At 52.5% G+C, this 19015-nt stretch overlaps 2 protein-coding genes across 2 annotated transcripts; both read left to right on the top strand.

Annotated features, from left to right (window-relative positions):
- Window positions 1-6284: 6284 nt before the first annotated feature.
- On the top strand, window positions 6285-7763 carry TGME49_262440 (hypothetical protein; the record flags this gene model as incomplete). The annotated part of the gene is made up of 1 exon (XM_002365305.2): window positions 6285-7763. The coding sequence occupies one exon, from the start codon at window positions 6285-6287 to the stop codon at window positions 7761-7763; it is 1479 nt and encodes a 492-aa protein (XP_002365346.2).
- Window positions 7764-10457: 2694 nt separating this feature from the next.
- On the top strand, window positions 10458-17698 carry TGME49_262450 (hypothetical protein; the record flags this gene model as incomplete). The annotated part of the gene is made up of 6 exons (XM_002365306.1): window positions 10458-13173; window positions 13852-14566; window positions 15040-15444; window positions 15853-16591; window positions 16768-16950; window positions 17264-17698. 6 exons carry the CDS (start codon window positions 10458-10460, stop codon window positions 17417-17419), a joined length of 4914 nt encoding a protein of 1637 aa, XP_002365347.1. The 3' UTR covers window positions 17420-17698.
- Between the last annotated feature and the right edge of the window lie 1317 nt (window positions 17699-19015).

The following is a 19015-nucleotide window of genomic DNA, read 5'->3' as shown; positions in this document are numbered from 1 at the left end:
CAATGGGGAAACAGGTAGCAAGCAGCTGCATCAACTGGACGACATCATCCAGTCACCAGTCCGCGATGTCTTGCCTAGACGCTCGTCGCGTTTCTGGCCCCGTTTCGTCGATCGTGTGTGCATGCGCGGACGAGACAGGCACACACGTGAGTGCGTGTCGAGGAAATGCAACCTCAGTCAGATCGATTTTATTCCAAGCTCCCATTTTTAATCGGGTTCTTCGACCGACAGAGCTCGTGTTCTGTCAAAAAGTCTTCTATTGAAGAAAAGAGGGAATGAATCTGGGCCTGATGTCGCGCTGCACGAGTGACCACTGCCTGTCAATGAGCGTCTGCCAGCACGCCTACTCGGGGCTTGTGGCAGATGGTCACTAGTGGGAAAGACACCCTATGCGGTTTTGTCTGAAAGCAGTCGTACGCGTTTAGGGTAGGAAGAGGGAGATAAGAGCAAAGCTTCAGTGGCTTTCCGTCACGAGGGCGTCCGGACACGGAAGTACATCCTGGCGGACTGGCCTGTGCCAGCCGTCTTAGGATAAATAGCCAAAGTGATGAATCTTTTACTTTAAGAGAAACTTTCTTCGATCCATCTGTCACCAGGTGGAGATGAGCGTATCCTCCAGTTCGGAAACGGCCTATGACTGCAGGATAACCTCGTGTTCGAACAGCCTTGAATAGCACTGCATGAGACGGCGTGCAATCTGTATAGTGTCGACTTCGTGACGACGATAAAAATGCAAATAGGTCCTTCTCCAGTCGAGTGTTGCCGCTTCACAAAAGGGGCTGACGAACTGTGATAAAGTTGGTTCCTCAGCGCTGCGGCTTGTTCAATGATTTGCTCTGTCGTTCCAAGAAACTCGGCCCGCATAACCGAGGCTGAGCTCTGGTTCGTAGTACGTCAGAAAGAAATCGTAGTAGCGGCCTTGGAGGGGCAGACCGCGGTGGTTCTGTACATTGACTTACCGATGGCAAGCTTCCAGGAGACACTGTGGAGTCGCTGCATGCTCCCGGAAGAGGGGAACACAATTTAGTTCTGAATTGCACTGCGTAACACTAGAGTGTGGCAAAGGTGAAAGATCACGGTCCTCACCAGTTCGGCACATTCGTCTCTGTGGGTAAGAAGTGATATACAATGTGTCGGAAACGCTAAGTTTGTGGGCACAGTCGATTTTTTTTAAAGGGTAAGGTTTAGGGTTGATACACTTCGCACGGTCGCTGCCAGTGGCACACCCGAAGCACTTAGACACCACTGCGGAAAAACGCATCTTCAAATGTACGACCCTCGAGGTGACAAAACACTCTTATCGTGCTGATAAGATGAAACGGCTAAGCAACTGCTTGCCACACTACAGGCGATCACACAACAAACAACTGCGCAGGGGTGTACAGTTTCAGTGTGCAGATCCTTTGGAGGTAGAGGCAAAAACGTGATGTGGAAACTACACTGACGTGGCAATTCGGAAACGTAAGTTTTCTACATGGAGATCCCTTTAATTTCGTGTGTTTTTTTGTCAATCGAAAGACTTTTGGAGCTTGCACCATGTGACGGTGGCCCTTTCCTGTGACCGGCACTTCCAGCTTCCAAGTACGGGTAAGCTGATCCACAATGACCTACCGTGCGAATTGTGTCGTATATGATTTCGTGTTCTTGCTTCGTATGATTTAAGACTCGGCATCGGCTATGCGGGCTTTTTGCAGTGACAAGAGTTAGCGGCTACCGACCTACCGATTCATTCAAGGCACTTAGCTACCTAGAATCCACAACTACTTCCGACAGAACTAGTCTGGAACAGAATAGTGCTTGGTGGAAAGGTGCGGCCGCCAACACACACGCAGAGATTTTAACAACTCTGGCCAGAACGTAACACGGTAAAAACTAGTCCCTTTGCATACCTCGAGCTTTGCCAATGAGGATGTCCTGCGGGACAGCAGGGACCAGATACTGTAGGTGACGAACCACAAGCTACCGGCGGAAGCGACAGCAGTCCAAGCATGGGCGTTGTACACCCATGAGCATTAATAAGCAATCATGTAAGCGAGAATACCAGCTGTGACGCCTCAGTCTCCAGGGTTTTTCATGCGCAGCGAATTCCAGCCAACAGAGGGGGGTGCTAAGGAGGCAACAGCCACTGCCGTCACCTGTGGGTCCCCTCGTCTGCACGACTTGTTCTTGGGCCCCACTTGAAAGCAGGGCACAATGTGCTGTCAAAGCAGCAATTTCTGCCTCAACTGCAGACCCGTCGCTTCAGGGGAAGCCATAAACTATCATATAAGGACGGTTAACGGCGAACAGCACATGAGACAATATAATTTCGCAAGCAGACTCCAGGGTCGGTCGCCCCGAACAGACTAGTCCCGTATGTGGTCCATTCTCTGTTGATACGGCGCCAAAGCGAATTGGTAACCCTCTGATGTTGTTTTCAGCTGTGCAGATAAGTTAGGAACTGCACTCTAAGCCTCCTTTCTTTCACCTTTCTTTGGAGGAATACTGATTTCCAATTGGTCGACATTGCCGTCGCCTCCCATTCTGCGATCTATTCTGTTTCGCGGGTGTACGCCAGCACCTCAAATAATGCCTGTGGATCCATGTGAAGGGCGACAGTCCGCTGAATTTTGTTGTCCAGTAACCTCACGCAGTGCACCATGTCAGGTTTACAGAAAGGTCGAAGCAGTTTTGAAAGCTTACTGCAGAGCGTTCACAGTTTATCATCAGCTGGTCCCCCGAAGTCTGTATCGCACGATGGTTTGACGGCCGAGATTAGCGGCCTCCCTGGCTATCGCGTCACTCGCATGGGTAGCAGTAGGCTTCGGTCGAACCTTGGATCATCGTTTCAATCTCGGTCTTTTGATAGCTACGGTAGGCGTTGCAACAGCTTCGGTTCCGTCCTGGTCAGCAGGCGTTCTCCTCGGCCACGCAGTTCTAATCAGAATCTTTCTCACCGCCACAGTAGCCTTGATGGTTGCGCGAAGAGTTGCTTGACGCCTCCCGCGACTACACAACTGGCTCCTACGGACTCGATACCACGCACTCCCCTTCTTGGACAGCACCACCATCTCCACGGGTCCTCTGGCAAGTGTGAGATCCGCGGACGATCACAAAGCCGAACAGCCAGTCCTCTGCGCACCCGATCCCTTGAGGACGAATCCTCCACATCCCCTTCTGTCTACGACCTCGTATCTCCTGGACTGCCACGCAGTTGTTCTCCGTCGGCATCACCTTCACCACGTCACCCACGCAGGAGTCAACCGAGCGGAGACCACAGGCCACCGAGCACTCAGCAAACGACACTGCGGATGCCTGAGCCCTCCTCCACTTCGCCAATGCAAAGTTCTGATCCTTTAGGGAACCCATCAGCCGTCGCCGGGAATCCGCTTCGGCCCTGCCTGTCTCGAAGCCACAGCACAGGGACGTTACCTCAGCCCATGTTCCAGCAAGCGATGTTACCCCTGCTGGAAACTCGGCGAAACACAGGCAATGCACGATCCCGGCCCCCGCCGTACCATCGGCCGTTATCCGCTACGGGACCACCACGGAGTGTGAATGGTCGGTGTGGGTGTGCAGTTCCAGGGGTACCCGTCGTACCTGCGACCCTTGCCGTTCCTGGCCGCCTAAACACGGCCGTTCGTCATTGCCCAATGACTGGCGTTCCTCTTGCCACTGTGGCCTTGCCAGTCAATGCCTTTCCAGTAGGCAGCCGTCTAGTACGAATTGGAAACTGGTCCCAGCCTATCCCCGATCCCAGAGGCCCTGCAAACTTCGACCCGACTCTTTACCTAACTGAACTCTACTTCCTCGACAGTGCAAGGCGTCTGGAGATGTTTTGTCACCGTATTCTTCAAGGCATGAAAAGTCGAGCCTTCTCCCACTGGGTCTTAAGTCACAGGCAAGTGTCCCCCAAATGCTTGCACATAACGGTGACGTTCTTGGCAATATTTCGAGATCCAAGACATAAGGAGGCACGGTCTCTGAACAGTTCTGATTACCGTTAAAGGAGCCGAAGTGTCCGCAGTATGCTGCCGGAATTCATTCATGGGAGTCGACTGTCTTTCACGAAGATAGGTGGAGATCACGCCAGGCGTATTTTACTCGGCGCAGATGATATCCCCTCTTCTACACACCAGCAGCTAACTGGAGACAGCGTGTTAATCGGATGCGAACATGCCTTACTTCCCTCGATTCTGCACAGACGCAGCAACAACTGTACAGCAGGCCAGAATATGTGCTCGGCTGCACTATATTGCGAAACATGTTAGCGGATACGGGATATTTTTTCAAACGCGACACAACCGTCCCCGCCGTCTGTCTTTGCAGATACCCGATTGCCAAGAAGCTCTGGGATAAGAAGGTGGCCAAAGAAACTCAGCACCTAAAACGGTTGCTCAGTCGAGAGGAGAAGACTCGAGAGTGCATCGCAGCAGAAACGTCGCGGAGACGAACTGTAAGCAGAACTGCTCGGGGGTGGTTGGGGTCAGCTCCTGTAAAATGCGGAAGCTGGTGCGAAGGGAACTATGTCTGCCGGTCTCTTAGGCTCTCTGCGTGCACAGAAAGTCACAGGAAAACTTTTCAGCACTAGTCCGACTCCACGTCTCTACCTCAAACCACCAAAATGTGAGCGTATGAGCGAATAGGCTTCATCTGTTTCTTTATCAAACCTGTTCGCTTTTCTGAAGGACCATCACCGCGAGAGCACCGAGAACTCCGAGGAACTTCTCGAGCGGGCGGCCGAGCAGGCGAGCGCCCTCGCTGAACAGCATGAGGCTACTGAAGAACACAGAGAACGGATAAGGCACTGCAAGGCCAAAAGAGGAGTGAGAGATAAAAGATCTACCATAGGCTCCACTTGCGTTGATCTAGCATACATGTGTCTTTGGCTACCAGTTTAAGGTAGGAGCAAACAAGGAAGCAGCACAGCTATGCGCCACCGCAAGAAAGGATCAATGATTTGAACAGATAAATAAGAGAGCGGAGACAACCGCAGAGAAACACTCAAACTTGAAACAACTACCTGTTCCTGGTGCAGCGAGAGGAGACCTCAGCTAAATTGTTCATGTAATATCATTAGCATGGACCACTATCTTTCAGTGGGAGATGTGGCCGTAAAGTTGGGATGTACGATCCCAAGATTACAGGATTATGTTATGCATAAGCTATTACGAGTGCACGAGTGTTTCCTAGCCTTGTTCCACTGATGCGGAAGAGGTCGCGGTGTTTGTTGCGACCCGAAGAGAACCTGGCGTTGATGATGTGCCTTAGCGTACAGGTAATCCTTGGGTGCCTGCTCCTGGAACACGCAATTAAGCGCGTACAAACCGAGCTGCAGACATTCTCAATGCTTGCAATCAGGAGCAACATGATGTCTGAGAACGATATTCTCCATCTCGCAATTAAAATGCTCCCCAAGTATGCCCTATTTCGTCAATACCTTTCCCTGCAGTTGTCTGTTTCAGGAGAAGTGGAACACGTAGACACGGAAAGGCCCATTTCCTTTCCACATCGACTTTATTCCAACCCGTTCACGGAAGACAAACACGCCTGCATGGGGCAATTCCCCGCAGCTCACGGCAAACTCTTTAGTTCGTGGCGGCTACCAGAAAGAAAACGCAGGGCCATGAACAGCTGAGATGGTCGCCGCCTTCAATTTCCTTTTTCATTGATTCTCAGATTCGTTCCTATTGCTTGGAAAGACCTAGATACCGCCCGGCAAGCGCATCTTTTGAAGAATGAGTATTTGCATCTGGTTGAGCCGACGAAGTTGCATCTAACGAACTTGCGTGATATGTACTGTCTCCATCGACTCAATATTGAAGAACACACCAAACGAGTGGCAACGTTCTACGAGGAATCATTCGACAAGTAAGTTCGACACCTCTCACCCAGCCATACACGCATTCCGGAGCATGCAATATTTGATTGATTCCTCCCCAGTACCTGGAGGCATTGTGATTCTCCGCCTTTCGGTCTGCGGTTGGAGTCTTGATCTGCATTAACTGTTGAGGTCAGATGTTGTCGCGTCAGCTTGGAAGTCGCACGTGGATAAGACTTTCTCTCAAGACGCGCCGACCTCGTGTTCGTGTCATGGACAACACTCATGTTCTCCGGATAACCAGCGTGCACCAGAGGTTTATGGACCAATGGAGGTAGTTTGTAGGGTTCCACGCATCGCCGTATCTGTATGGAGCATGCAAAAAAAATCTGAGTCGTTCCTGTACAGTGGCAGAGTAGCTTGTGTGTCACTCAGCCAAGTAGACTGATCTTGCCCAACTTGTCTCCACAGGCAGAACGGACTGATGATTTTGCACTGTCTGATCCGAAGTCACAGCCGACGATTGAAGTCAGACGCCTTCTCCCTAATTAGGTATTATTCTTGGGGTATGCGTGCGGTAGAGGAGGAGGCCGCTGCATGCGAAGCTACCATCAAACGCGTTCAGCAAACTGAGAAACTGCGGCGGTCCACGGGTACCATTTCCGGCGATGATCTTTCCTCAAATTTCTTGCCTCTGCGTCTGCGTGGAGTTCCGCGCATGTCCCAAGTCGAGGAGTGTGGTACCAGTGAACGACGCTGCTCTGCTAGTATGCTCGACGCGCCTGCCAGTTCATTGAATAACAACTTCACGGTTCCAAAACGTGCCGTTACTAGTTCCTCGGCTGCTCACGACTATGGCGGAATTTTCATTCGCCGTAATTCGAGCGGCCAGGCCATTGTTCCCTCTTCAGCCTCCGTCAGTGATGAAGGTCAGGCGGTAAGAGCGCCTCGCAGAGATCGCACGATTCTTCTTCCTCCTCGTGGTTCCCCTCGACGCCCGCAACTAGGGCCAGAGCTATCATCACTTGACAGCAGCGGTCGTCCGCCAGATTGCTGGACGGCCCCGGGGAGAAACGTGTCCGACAGGTTACGAAATACACTTAGGCAACGAATTTATGAGCCGCGAACAGAAGAGGCGCCTTGCTGCACTCCTCCGGTGTGCTCTCGGCCTCGATATTCCAGAGGACATCTACCAGAAGGAAGTTCCCCGTCGGATGGCCACTGTTGTGACTCAGACACTCGCGAGCCCGAGGGCAGCCGGAGAAGGCGTCATTTTATGCGTCCAGGCCTCAGAGAAACAGGGGAACTGTCGACCGGTGCCTCTCCGGCGGCGAGTTCGTCTTCTTTTGATAGCCACACATGGCGGCTAAATAGTTTGACTGAGCACAGCAGCTTTGTCGAGAATTGCGGAGGTAGCGGCGGTCCTGAAGCCGGAGACAAAAAAGCTGACAGAGAATCATGGAGCTCACGAGGGTATGGCCGGGACAGAAATCGTTCACCTTATTGTCACCCGAACGATGAAAAAGACGATCTTGTGATTTCGTACATGGGTGGGGAGACTGCGAGTCTCGCCTCTCGGGGAGACTTCGATCTGACAGTTAACGCGCGTCAAGCTTCCCCCTTTTTTAGCAGAACGGCTAGGCAGGTGGCATCATACTTCCAAAAACCATACGATCAAATTACGTACTGCTCAGAAGCACTGCCCCGGCCTCTGGACCATCACTCACCAGGATCACCCAACAAGCTCCAAGATCCCTCGGAAGAAAGTGACAATTTTAACCCTAGTGACATTCGCTTGCGCCCTACGCAGTCTCCGTGCCCCCCCGTCACTATCACCTACAAAAGCGAAAAGCAAAGTATCTGGGAGGATCCGAAACCGGAGGAGGAGAAAATTCGAGCACGGGTGCATGTTGTAGGCAGGAACTGGCCGCCTCCAATGGCTCCGCAATTCCTCCCGTCTTGAAAGCTGCAAGGAATGTTAGAGATGTCCTTGTGCCGATAATGTAATCGGGGTTACCTGTCTCTTCAAAACTTTTTGCTTTCTAGCCGTTCGAGAGAGCATCAGTCTTGTCGGAAAATGTCTATATCCAGTTTCCTTTATATCCGTACTCACAATGTCCATTGAAATATCCAGAAAGCATATTCCACGCAGAAGTGAACCGATGTGCAAGGTGACAACGCCTGCTGGCGGCGAGTATCTAATCAGGAGTCTCCAGCGAAACCTGCGTCTTTTGAAAGGCTTTAACCCCTGTCTATCCTAAACTTACTCAAGCCGTTTCTTGTATAACTTAGCCAGATCTACTTTACCCCGACGCACCGTCAAAAAAATGCCACACAGAGATCGACTATTTTGACAGAGCGCCAAAAACACGCCTTCTCACTTGTGGCCTTTCAACTCAGTTGTGACGGTTGTCCCATGGCATTCTCTGGTGCAGGTTTCAACACACGAGAAAGTTTGTTTCCTCGGCTTTAAACTATTTGCAGTCCAACTAATAATCCCTACCCGCGTTACTGCGGTCTTACTCCGGCACAGAGACAAATCTGACTGACAGAAAACGGCTGCTGAGGCTTGCCGCCCGCACGCACAAAAAGCCTGAAAACATTTCGGCAGTACATCGTCGAGCGCGGGGACAACTGACGAACACACAGCAGCTAGGTTCTCCCATCTGCTTCGATGTAACTGTGGATCGCAGTATGCAGCTCCAGACAATCGGGGGTGTACGAGCCGTCTGCCGTGAGGGTTTGTCCCTGACAACAAACAAGTGACCTTTTAATGTGTGTCATTACAAGAGCAACCCCACAGATATATACCGTTCTTGTGTGTCTGGTCTTCTTTAACTTTTTAAAGGCTGACGCTGTGTCTCTGCGGCATCGATTAGCCTCTTTTACGACAGTCGGACAAAACGGCTCACATGGCATTTCCCCCCACTATTTCGACATGCCTACATCAAGCCGTGTGATACCAGTGTCTGTGGAAGACTACTGTAACTGAGGATTGGCCTGTAGAATCTAAAAGGTTCGTGCTCCCGAGTTGTCACAAAACACTACCCCTTTGGCGGGGAGTGGGTGAACTGTAGACAAGAAAAAAGACACGCTCAAAAGACGACGAGTGGCGGGCGCACGTGTCAATTGCAAAACAGGAATTGACGGACTTTCATCGGCGTTTAAACACTCCGAAGAACCCGTTGAAAATCCACGCACTCGGTTACCGGAAATGGAGCAAGACACAAGACACCCTAAAGTCAACGCCTCTTCGTCTCATCAGTCACATGAACGGCCATGCGCCCAGACACGCTGCTTCCCCCCTCGCTTCACATGTTTTACGCGCTGCCATTCGCCCCCCTTGACACGAAGACCCAGTCAAGTGACTATCAGAAGGCACTGCCGGTTCTGATTTACTTCCCCGTGTCTGTTATTTGCAAATTCTGCAGAAGAAATGTTCTTAAACGTGTTCTTCGAGACGGAAACTCAGCAGAGGCTGGGCGTCTATTTCCTTCGTGAGACATCATCGGCGCCGATCCCGACATGAGTTTACCTCCTCATTCTTCTCAATCGCACATGAGACCGCCTCCTGCTTCCTCAAGTCCGATGATCGGGAAAACGGCCACGCCTCACACGCTGGGACACCTCTTTTAAATGCCGTGGAAGCTGAACTTACTGTTTAGTTTGCCCTGAAGACAAAGGACAGCGTAAACGCAGACTTCCGTTGCCAGTTGGTTCCCGTCAACCGGAGTTTTGAGTGTCTATACACCTCACGGTGCCCGGGCCCTTCTGGTAGTGACATGAGTCCGTGGAGAGTCCATCGCCATTTCACTAGTTTTTTCTCAGGAAATATCCATGTCTCAGGCGTTTTCCAGTGTCGAGAGGTCGAAGGAACCCAGAAAGCCGGAAAAACAAGGACGGAGACAGGCATTCTCCTCTCAATCCTTCCGGTCCCGCTCCCTGATTTTCGTTACGGATTTGTCACGCATATATACCCGCCTGGAAGAACAAGCTGCCGCGCGTACCGCACATCCTACGGTGACGAAAAGGTGCTGGTGACGTGACCACGCGCGAGCAGAGATGTCTACTTTTTTTTCAGGTTCTCGTCAAAACTGTCTGTTTTTTTACTGAGTTCCAAAACACAATTTCGACGTCTTTGTTCGGCGGCACCTCACGAAGTTGAGAACCTGCCTGCGAACCTCCGCCGCCCAGTAGCGTTTGCAAGCAATGAGCAAGCTGCTATCGTGCGGCTATGCATCCGTAGATTATGCTTGTGTCGAGCCCAAATCTTTTTTGTCCGTACTCTTCGTTTGGTCGCCTATTCTGTTGCGCATACACTGAGCCGTTTCTCAAGAAAGAACTCTGCACACAGCACGACAGAGCCGTTGAGCAAGGCGCCACTTTTGCGCAAGCGTTTTGTCTAATCTTTTCCCTCTCTCGCCGCGGTTTTTTCCGTTTTGCCGCCTCATCGTCTCATGCCTTTAACTTGCCTCGCGGAAAACGCCCTGTGAACCTCTCGCTCCTTTCCAGAGGCACCCGGTGCAGTGTCCACCGTGGCCGAATTTGACACAGCATTCACTGTGTCTGACAGAAGCCAGTGGTGTGTCCCTTTTCTCTTTTGTCTTTACCGTTTTTGCGTCCTTTGGTTTGAGGTTTTTGCTTTTTTCCCCGCGCAATGGGATCCGGGTCGTCTCGGCCTGGCGAGGCCGAAGGAGGCGCGTACCACGGCCCGGGTGAGGCAGCGAAACAAATGGAGGCGTTTCTGTTTGCAGTTCACCGACTGGCTTCTTCAAATCCTTCAGAGGCGATGGCCGCCGCGCCTGGTGAAGCCCCAGGTGTAGATGACGTGACGTGCTCGAGCTCTCTAGCTTCCACCAACTTGCTGCGTTGCAAGGGTCCAGTGTTACAATGGGACAGCCTTCTGCTTTCTCTCGGCGAGAGCGCAGTTCGGCCCTTTTCCCTCTCGACGCCTTTTCTGTGGAATGAGGTGCTCCGGCCGCTTCTGCTGGGGAACCCAAGGAATGGACAGGTGAAGGCGCTGTACCTCTTCTTCGCGCGCACGATCTCCCGCTATGCAGAGGCTGTCGAAGCACTCCACCGGAGACACAGCTGCTCGCCTTTCCCCTCTCAAGGAGTGGAGCCAAGACGAGAGGACCATCGCACTCAAGCTGCTAACCAGATGGCGTCGAGTGAGAGTCCAAACGAGGCGGGCTGCGACCAAGACGCAGTCTCGAGCGTCGGTGAACTTGTTCCTGATACAGTGCATTTCCCCTGTACCGACTTATCTGTCGCTGAGCTCGCGCTTCTTCTGCGGCTGCTTACTAAGGCGCTCTGCACCCAACTCTCTCTACCGCAGCTACTGTACCATCTCGAGTATGTCTCCTCGTCTGCGGATTCAGCGTGTCTGTCTTCCGCCATGAGAGACGAGTTGTTTGGCCTCTCGCAGGCCTTCTTCGCCTCTTTGGGGTCCAAGCGACAGCGGTCGTCTTCGATTTCTTTCCAGGCCATAAACGCCAGTGAGTCTGCGTCTTCAAACGCGTCTCTCTCTTTTTCACGGCTTCCTCCGAACGCGGTATCTCAAAGCTCTTCTCCCCCAGTCCCTGACGCTGCGTCTGCACCCTCGAGAAGCCGCCCTGCACGACGTGGAGAAGATAAAGAAGAGTTAAATGGCCAAATGGATTTCCACGAAGCGTCTGGGCTCCGTTGCTCGCCTTCAGAGATGAAGCAGTCCGACGAGGCCCCCCAGTTTCCTATCTCGTCCCCGCCTTTGGCTTCTCCCGCGTTTGTCGGCGCGGATCCCACAACAACTCCAACGACAACAGCGACACTCGACAGTGCCGGGGGCGCGGAGGCGAGCAAACGCGCAAGTTGCGTGGACCGTGAAGCTTCCATGGAGAAGCAATGGGCGCCTTCGGCTTCGCTCTCTTCTCCAGCCTTTTGTGCCTTTGTGATGAGTTACAGGGGCGCGACGAAGCTCTTCTCCGCTTCGCCCCTGAGGCCTCCTGAACAGCTGCAAAACGACGTGATCGCCTGGCTCTCACTCATGTTCCCGGAGGATGCCGTCGCGGCCAAGGCGAGAGGCTTTCTCTTTAGAGCTACTCTGCGTCCAGCATGTTCGGGGTCTTCGCGTGGTTCTTCTGAAGGAAGAAACGGCTCTGTCGAGGAATCGCGAGAAGTCTTTCTCTCTGTCAATGATTTGGCTTCTGTGCGCACGCTGAGTTCTGTGCTGGTGCCTGTTCGCCTGGGAGACCAGGCGACGGGAACAGCAGGGCCTGAAGAAGGGGACACCGGGATCCGGAGCGAGAAGGCGGATGTGAAGCAGGAGACAGGTGGAGACAGCGCGGAGGGAGAAGGCCAGGGAGAGTGTCGCGACAGAAGTGGAGAAGGCGAGGAGGATGGAGAGCAGGCAAATGCAGAGGAAGGAACAGGAGACGTGGAAAGGTCTCGGCTCGAATGTGTAGCTGTTTCCGATCGCTGTACTACCGGATCCAACAAGGACCTAGACACGCAGTACGGGTCTTCTACCATCCTCGTTGCTTTTCTCACTGTCGTGCCTCTTTGGATTCCTCTCTCGCCAGCACATATGTCCGCTTCTTCCAGTTGCTCTTCGTCGAGTTCGTTGTCTTCGGATTCCTTGTCTGTCTCCACCATTGGTTCTGTGCTAGACGCCATTGTGAGGTTCCTCACCATTGCTCAGCCGCCGTCTCCTTGTTGCTCGCCGAATCTCCTGCGCGCACACCAGCACCTCCAAGAGTTGCTGCTTTGTCTATTTGCCGTCGTCTGTCCCCCCCAGCTCACAGCCTCGTGTGTCCCTCGCTCAGGCCTGGCGCCTGTCTCCTCTCGGAGAAAGAGGCCGCTGCAAACCCCACACCCTCGGCCTGCCTGCGTGTCTGGCGAGGGCGATCACACCGCAGGGGGCTTCGCAGGGGAAGGAGGCGTCCGGAGCCGAGACTGGAGCAACAGGAGGGACGGAGAAACCTTCCAGCCTGTCGTGGAAACAGGTGCAGGCGCCGGTCGTGAGATGCAGAGAATGGGGTCCAGACATGCACTCGTAGAGCGGGAGAACAGCGTGTCTTTTGGGGAGAAGGCGGGAAGAAGACAACCCAAAAACATGTTGATTCCTCCCCTTTCGTCGCCCTGCGCGAAGCTCGCGCCTGCACTCTATGCGTGGCAGCAGGAGGCGCAACAGGAGCGATTTGCCCGGATGAGGGAGGAGGACAGCGAGAGGGAGGAACATGAAGAACGAGTCATGAGACAGAATGGAAAAGAAGAGCGAAGAAGAAACAACTTCCCGCCAGTCGCAGCCGCAGCTCTTCTCCCGGACTTGTATTTTATTGAGGTCTTGCTGAGTCGGTGGGACCGCGACAAAAGAGGAGAAGATCGAGCCAAAGGTAGGCTTTGGGGGTTTTCGTCTCTCTTTTGTCCTCTCTTACTGGCCCTGTTTCATTCTCTTCTTCCAGATCTTTCCACGACTCTTTCCTTCTTTCGTCTCTGTGTTCTGCAAGCGCACTTGGCATTTTCGAGTTCCTGGCGAAACAGTCTTACCACCTCTGTTTCTCGCTGAAGTTTGGACAGCAAAAGGATTCTTCCTGAGACTTCTTTCGAGCTTCGTGCAATTCTCAGGTGACACTGTGGTCCTCCGCATGTCGTGGTGTATGTCTCTCTGCTTCCATTTGCCTGAATACATATGTACGTGATTGCAGATCGGTCAGCTGGGGGAAGACAAGATTTCAGTCTGCTAAAATGGGGACTGCAGCCGTGCTGTCTTTTTTTTCCTTCTCCAACGTCTTCTTTCTTCCTCAGTTTTAGTCTGTTTCATCAGAATTCGCAGAAATGCTGGAGATCGAAGGCATGCCTTTGTGCAAGGCTTGCCTGCCTTCCCGTTTCCTCGATCTCGCGCCTACCTCTCCTTCCCTGTTCACTCTACCAGGCGCTTTCGCTTCTTTCTGTAAGCCCCACAGAGAGAGGGCGCCCTGGAGGATACATCTCCATCGTTGTCCATTTAACTGTCGAATCCTTCTCGCACTCGAGTTGAATCTCTTTTCTTTCTGTCTCTTTGTTTTTTGCAGAATTCGCAGCGTACTTGCTGAGCATGGTCTGGCCTTCGTCTGCGTTCTTGATGTCGTCTCCGGCGTTCGTTTCAATTCCTCCAGGTCTTGCTCACTGTTCGCTTTCTCTCGTTCTTCTTCTCGCTTTCTATCCGCACCCGTCGACGCGCGTGTCTCTGCTGATGGCTCGAGCGCCACACTCTCGCATGCAGAAGCCCCAGCGCGAAAAATTGGGTTTTACACTTTCCTCTTCTGTCTCTTCTACTTCTCCTTCTCCTTCTCCCGCCTCTCTTTCGTGTGTTGCTTCGTCTTCGTCACCACGTTGCTCGGCGTCGGGGACGTACGGGTGGCCAGGGCTTGGCGGCCGACCTTTGCCGTCGACCGGGAAGGCTTTTTCTGGATCTCCGGCGGCGTCTGACGACGTGAGTCTCGCGCGTCGGACCCCCACAGAGGCGAATGTTTTCGCAATTGCGTTTTCGTGTCTCTACGACGCGTCTCACTTTTCAGTGAACAAACCGTCTAGGGCGGACCAAGAGAGAATGCCAGCAGGCAGCTCTCCGCGTCACGGAGACTCGGTTTCGCCTGACGATTCGGGGGGATCTTCTCCGTCTCTACCGCCGTCATCGTCCGTCAACTTTGAGGGACTTCTTCTCCAACTGTGCGCGCCTTCGTCCCTGAGTCACCCGCTGAAGTCTCTTCTTCTCTACCTCCTGCTGTGCCGCAACCGATGCTTCCGGTGAGACCAAAGCAAGGCCCTCTCAACTTCCGAATTGATCTTCGCATGCGAATGTTTCCGTTTGAAGAGAGAAAGAGAGACAAAGGGAGGAGGGAGAGATGGACGTGTGTTTGAGAGAGAGGTGCAGAGACAGATGCATGAATTGCGCCGTTGTGCATGCGTGGACTTTTTTTTCGGGTTTTTGAAGTGTGTATTTGTTCTTTCACATGACATGGTTAGTTCCCTTTGAATGTTTCGTGAAGTAACTCGCGTTCCCGCGGTTGATCACGAGCGTCTCACTCCGCCTTTCCTGTCTCCGGTGACTTCTCACTTCTCAGTGTGTGTCTCGGGTGTGCGGGGACTCCCGGGCAACCTTTGTTTCTTTCAAGGTGCCTTTGACGTCTCTTTTATTCTTTCCTTGCCTCTTTTAGGGGTTGTTTCTCCTCCCGAATGGTTTCTTTCCCCCATGTCTGTCTCTTCTTTTCCTTTGCCAGTCTCTTCTGTCTCTCGCGAAGCGACGGGGAACGCGTTGTCATCCCACTTCTTCAAATGCTGAACGCATTGCCTCGCCTGTCGCCGTCCAAGGCAGGCGACAGTGAGGGCGATGAGGTACAGCGCCCGCGCGCGGCTGCGCCTCCGATTGCAGTGATTTGTGCCATTTCCCTCGCAACTTTGAGCAAAGACAAGTCGTTCTGTTCAGAGCTCCAGAGAAAAGTAATCACAGACATCCCTTGGGAGGAGAAGAAGAAGCTCGCCGACGCCTCACTCGGGAGCCTCGTGATCCTTGTTCTCCTTCGCCTGCTGTCGTGGAACATCCGCCGATGTGGAGACAGCTTCTTTCTTCTTTTGTGCTCCTCTTCCCTGCTCAACGTCGCCGCCTCTGTCGAGCACCTGCACTGGTGAGGGTCTCTCTTCAAAAAAAGAAAGTCCGTTAACCGCATTGCTCCTCGTGCTCGTCTTCTGCTCTCGGACGCTGCTCTTCGTCTAGGTCACGCGCACCAGCGCCCTTCGCTGTACTTTTTCTTTTGCGTTTCTCGGTCGACACAAGTCAAGCTGGAGTTTCTGTTTTTCCTGGCGACTCTCTCAAGGATGGACGGCGTGTGTCGAGTTTTTTTTTCGCTTTTTGGATCTGTGGTTCGTGGGTTCTAAGCAAATTCCTTGCATCTCTTCTTCCTCGCATTCACATTTTACGTTCTGTCGCGTCTTCGCTCATGCCTGTCTCTCCGTTTTCCTTTCCCCTCTCATGCTTGCTTCCGTTCTTCTCATTCATGTCATGAGTTTCTCTCGCTGCTCCGTTTCCTGCCCAGGTATGTTGCCGACCGTCTAGTGGATTACGCTGCAGCTCTGTTGCGGCTGCTCGCGCGTCGTCTCGCCGGTCTTTCATCTTGTCAGGAAGAGACACTTGCGGTCTCCGAAGATCGCGAAGAAAGAGTGGAGACGAACGGAGACAGCGACAGGATTCCCTCCGCTGCTCTGAGGAGCCAGCACCGGAGAGAGCGACAGCGACGACAGCGGGAAGCTGAACAACTCGAATTTTCCATTCTTGCATGCAGAGCTGTCCTTCAGTTTCTCTCTATTGCTCTGAGGCCTCCTCTCCTCAACCGGAACCTGTCTCTTCTCTACGCCCTTCTGAGGCTCTTCCCAGTCTGCACAGCGAAAACGCTTCTAGAGAACTTCACTGTCGCTTGCACCGCTGCCGAGAGAAGCAGTTCCATTGCAGAGGAAGAGAAACAAGTCTCTCTCGCTTCTCCGGTGGCTTCCTCTCTGCCTTTGAACTCGGCTGGCCACGGTGGGGAAGAGCGGAACGGTGTGGGCAGTGAGGAGGACAGAGAGTACGAGAGAGAGGGACGAAGCCAGTGCAAAGGAGAGACGGACGAGAAGGGAGATCAGTGTGATGCTTTCAACGCGTCCTTCGAGGTTCCAGCGACTGTGGCGCGAGTGGCGTTCTTGATCGGAGCCGAGTTGAAACTGCTTCTCGATCTCGTTGAGGTTTTCTCCTCGTCAATTGACGACGCGATTCGCCAGGGGTCTGCAGTCGAGGAAGATGTGAGTCTCTTAAGGAACAGAAGCGTCTCAGAACTCAGCACATGGATGTTATCCATATGCGTCGATGGTCTTGCATCTATTTCTGGGGTACTTCAAGGCCGCATCGTGCCTGTTTTTTGAGATATTCTCGAGCCTCTAACGGCTCAAAAGGTCGTGTTTTCTATTTCCTTTTTCAGGGGGAAACAAGTCGCCGTGTGGTTGAGCAACTGGCTGCGAAGATTCCTCCGCCAGGCCACAGTTTCTCGCATTGCTCTGGCAGACAGCCTCACCCATGTTTTCTCTCCAGCTCGAGCAGTCGAGAAGACGAGTGCATACAGGGTGAAGGGGGACGCAAGCGGCAGATAGACAGACTGAGAGAGGTAGGTTTTCGGGGGAGTGCATGCAGACATGCAGAGCAAGGCGACAAATCGCATCACCTCTTGTCGCCTGAATGGCAGCCACCGTTCGGAGTCTCTTGAAGTACGTAGCCTCGGTAAAGGGCAAGCGTCGTGCAGCTTCGCCTCCGCCTTTGTGCCGATATTGATTTGTTTCATCTTTAGTTTCACGGGTCCTTCACTGATACGTTAAGGATATAAACCAACAGGTCATCGAACGCACCGTTGCACTACGCTGTCCTGATTTCGTAAGACAAACGGACCACGGGTGTGTGACTTTCTTCTTGTGTGTTCACAGAGTTACCTTGCATGCGCAGCTCCCGGCCGTCCGGACTTCGTTGAAAGTTGGGGGTCTTCTTCTTTCTTTCTGCCAATCATTTGGAGATCCATCGATGCCCTCACGCCCGACACGGTCTGCTGGGACAGGCCTGTCTCTGTCGGCCCTCGGACCTGAGGCGCAAGGAGACATCTGGAGACAGCAAGACAACGAGAGGACGGAACGAGAAGGCAGCGGCAAACGTATAAAGAGGAGAAAAAACAACAGACGGATTTCGTAGAAAAGACGAGACGCGAGAAACAAGCAAACTTCTGCGCAGTGGGGAAAGAGAACAAAGAGCAGTGCTCTCGGGATCTCCAGGTTCCTGTTCTCGTCCTTTCACTTGTCTCAAGCACGAACTTCTTACGTGCGACTCGTAGATCCATGTATATCTAAATATGTGTGCATGAGTTATGCATATATATAGGATATATATAGGATATATATATAGGATACAGCGTTTGGACAGTGCATTTTCCTGTACAGGAAGCCAACATATGTGTATTGACAACGCAGGGAACGCTGTTCCCTGGGAGATGTCCCAGGTGCATGCAGAGTGGTGAGTGCACCTCGAGAAAATCGTCGTCCTTTTTGGGCTGCGTAGTCGCACTCCTTGAGGATCGAACAACTGCTGTTCACTGAAGGAACGGCAAACTCGACTGAAGTCGTACTCTTCTCTTCGTCCTCGTGAGAGACAGACGAACCATGGGTCTGACCTATCCATGCATCAGCGCATGCGGAAGCAACTCACCTTGCACTGGAGAGATGCCTCTATGCGCACGAGCATTTCCATATCAAAGTACAACTCGAAACAGACAAACACGCTCACATGCATATAAATTATATATATATATATATATATATATTTGTATATACAGATGCATGTTAGTACAGATATGTATGTGTGCACATGGATGTAGATGCTCGAGTGGATTTGCATATCTATCGAGCCGCGTAGAGGTATCTGAAGAAACATACGGAGTCGCCTGCATCCACATGGGCAACTCTCGAGTTCTGCATCCGTCGGGCGCGGCAGTAGCGATGCCACCAGCGTTGAGGTAGCGACGCGTTTCCTTTCGGTCACTGGCGCTGGGTGCATGCAGCTCGGTATGAAGCATTGAAGGCGCGGTTCGGTGGAAAGGAGCCGAGCGTAGGACTGGATGGTGATACGTTTTTCTCAAGAAGCAGAGCGACTTCGTTCCTTGTAGATTTACTTTCTTCCCCCTTTTTTCTCAGCCGTGTGTTTAGGGTGCTCGCTTGGGATGCTTTGACCATGTATCATTTTATAGCTTTTAAGCTACATGCTGGACAGGAATATGTTTAGCCTTGAGTAAATGGAAAGCTACGCGACTCTGACGCTCCAGTGTCCGAAAGATTTACAGGCGACCTCGGAGCGTATAACAACGCAGAAAGATGCGTTTCCTCTGGAAAGAGGTGACAAGATCGAACTGGAATCCAAAACGGACGCACGCGCCCTCCGAGTGCCTCGCTGCAAAGAGGCTGTGAAGAGCTGTTTGACCTCGGAAAAAATATGATTCTTTTTTACAAACTGAAGGGTACCGGATGGTCCGAGAGGAACAATCGACCCAAAAGAAAGAGCTGAACAAGGCATTCGACTGTGCACTTGCTCTGCCTTCGTTTCCCTGTGACTCTTCTTCCATAAGCCTTTTTTGTCGCTTCTCCTCATCTTTGGTTTGTATCTCCTCCTTGACTCCCTTCCCTTCTCGAGTTTTC

This window comes from Toxoplasma gondii, chromosome VIIb (assembly GCF_000006565.2).
Source record: "Toxoplasma gondii ME49 chromosome VIIb, whole genome shotgun sequence".
NCBI classification, from domain to species: Eukaryota; Apicomplexa; class Conoidasida; order Eucoccidiorida; family Sarcocystidae; genus Toxoplasma; species Toxoplasma gondii.
This window is presented reverse-complemented; position numbering and strand designations above follow the sequence as displayed.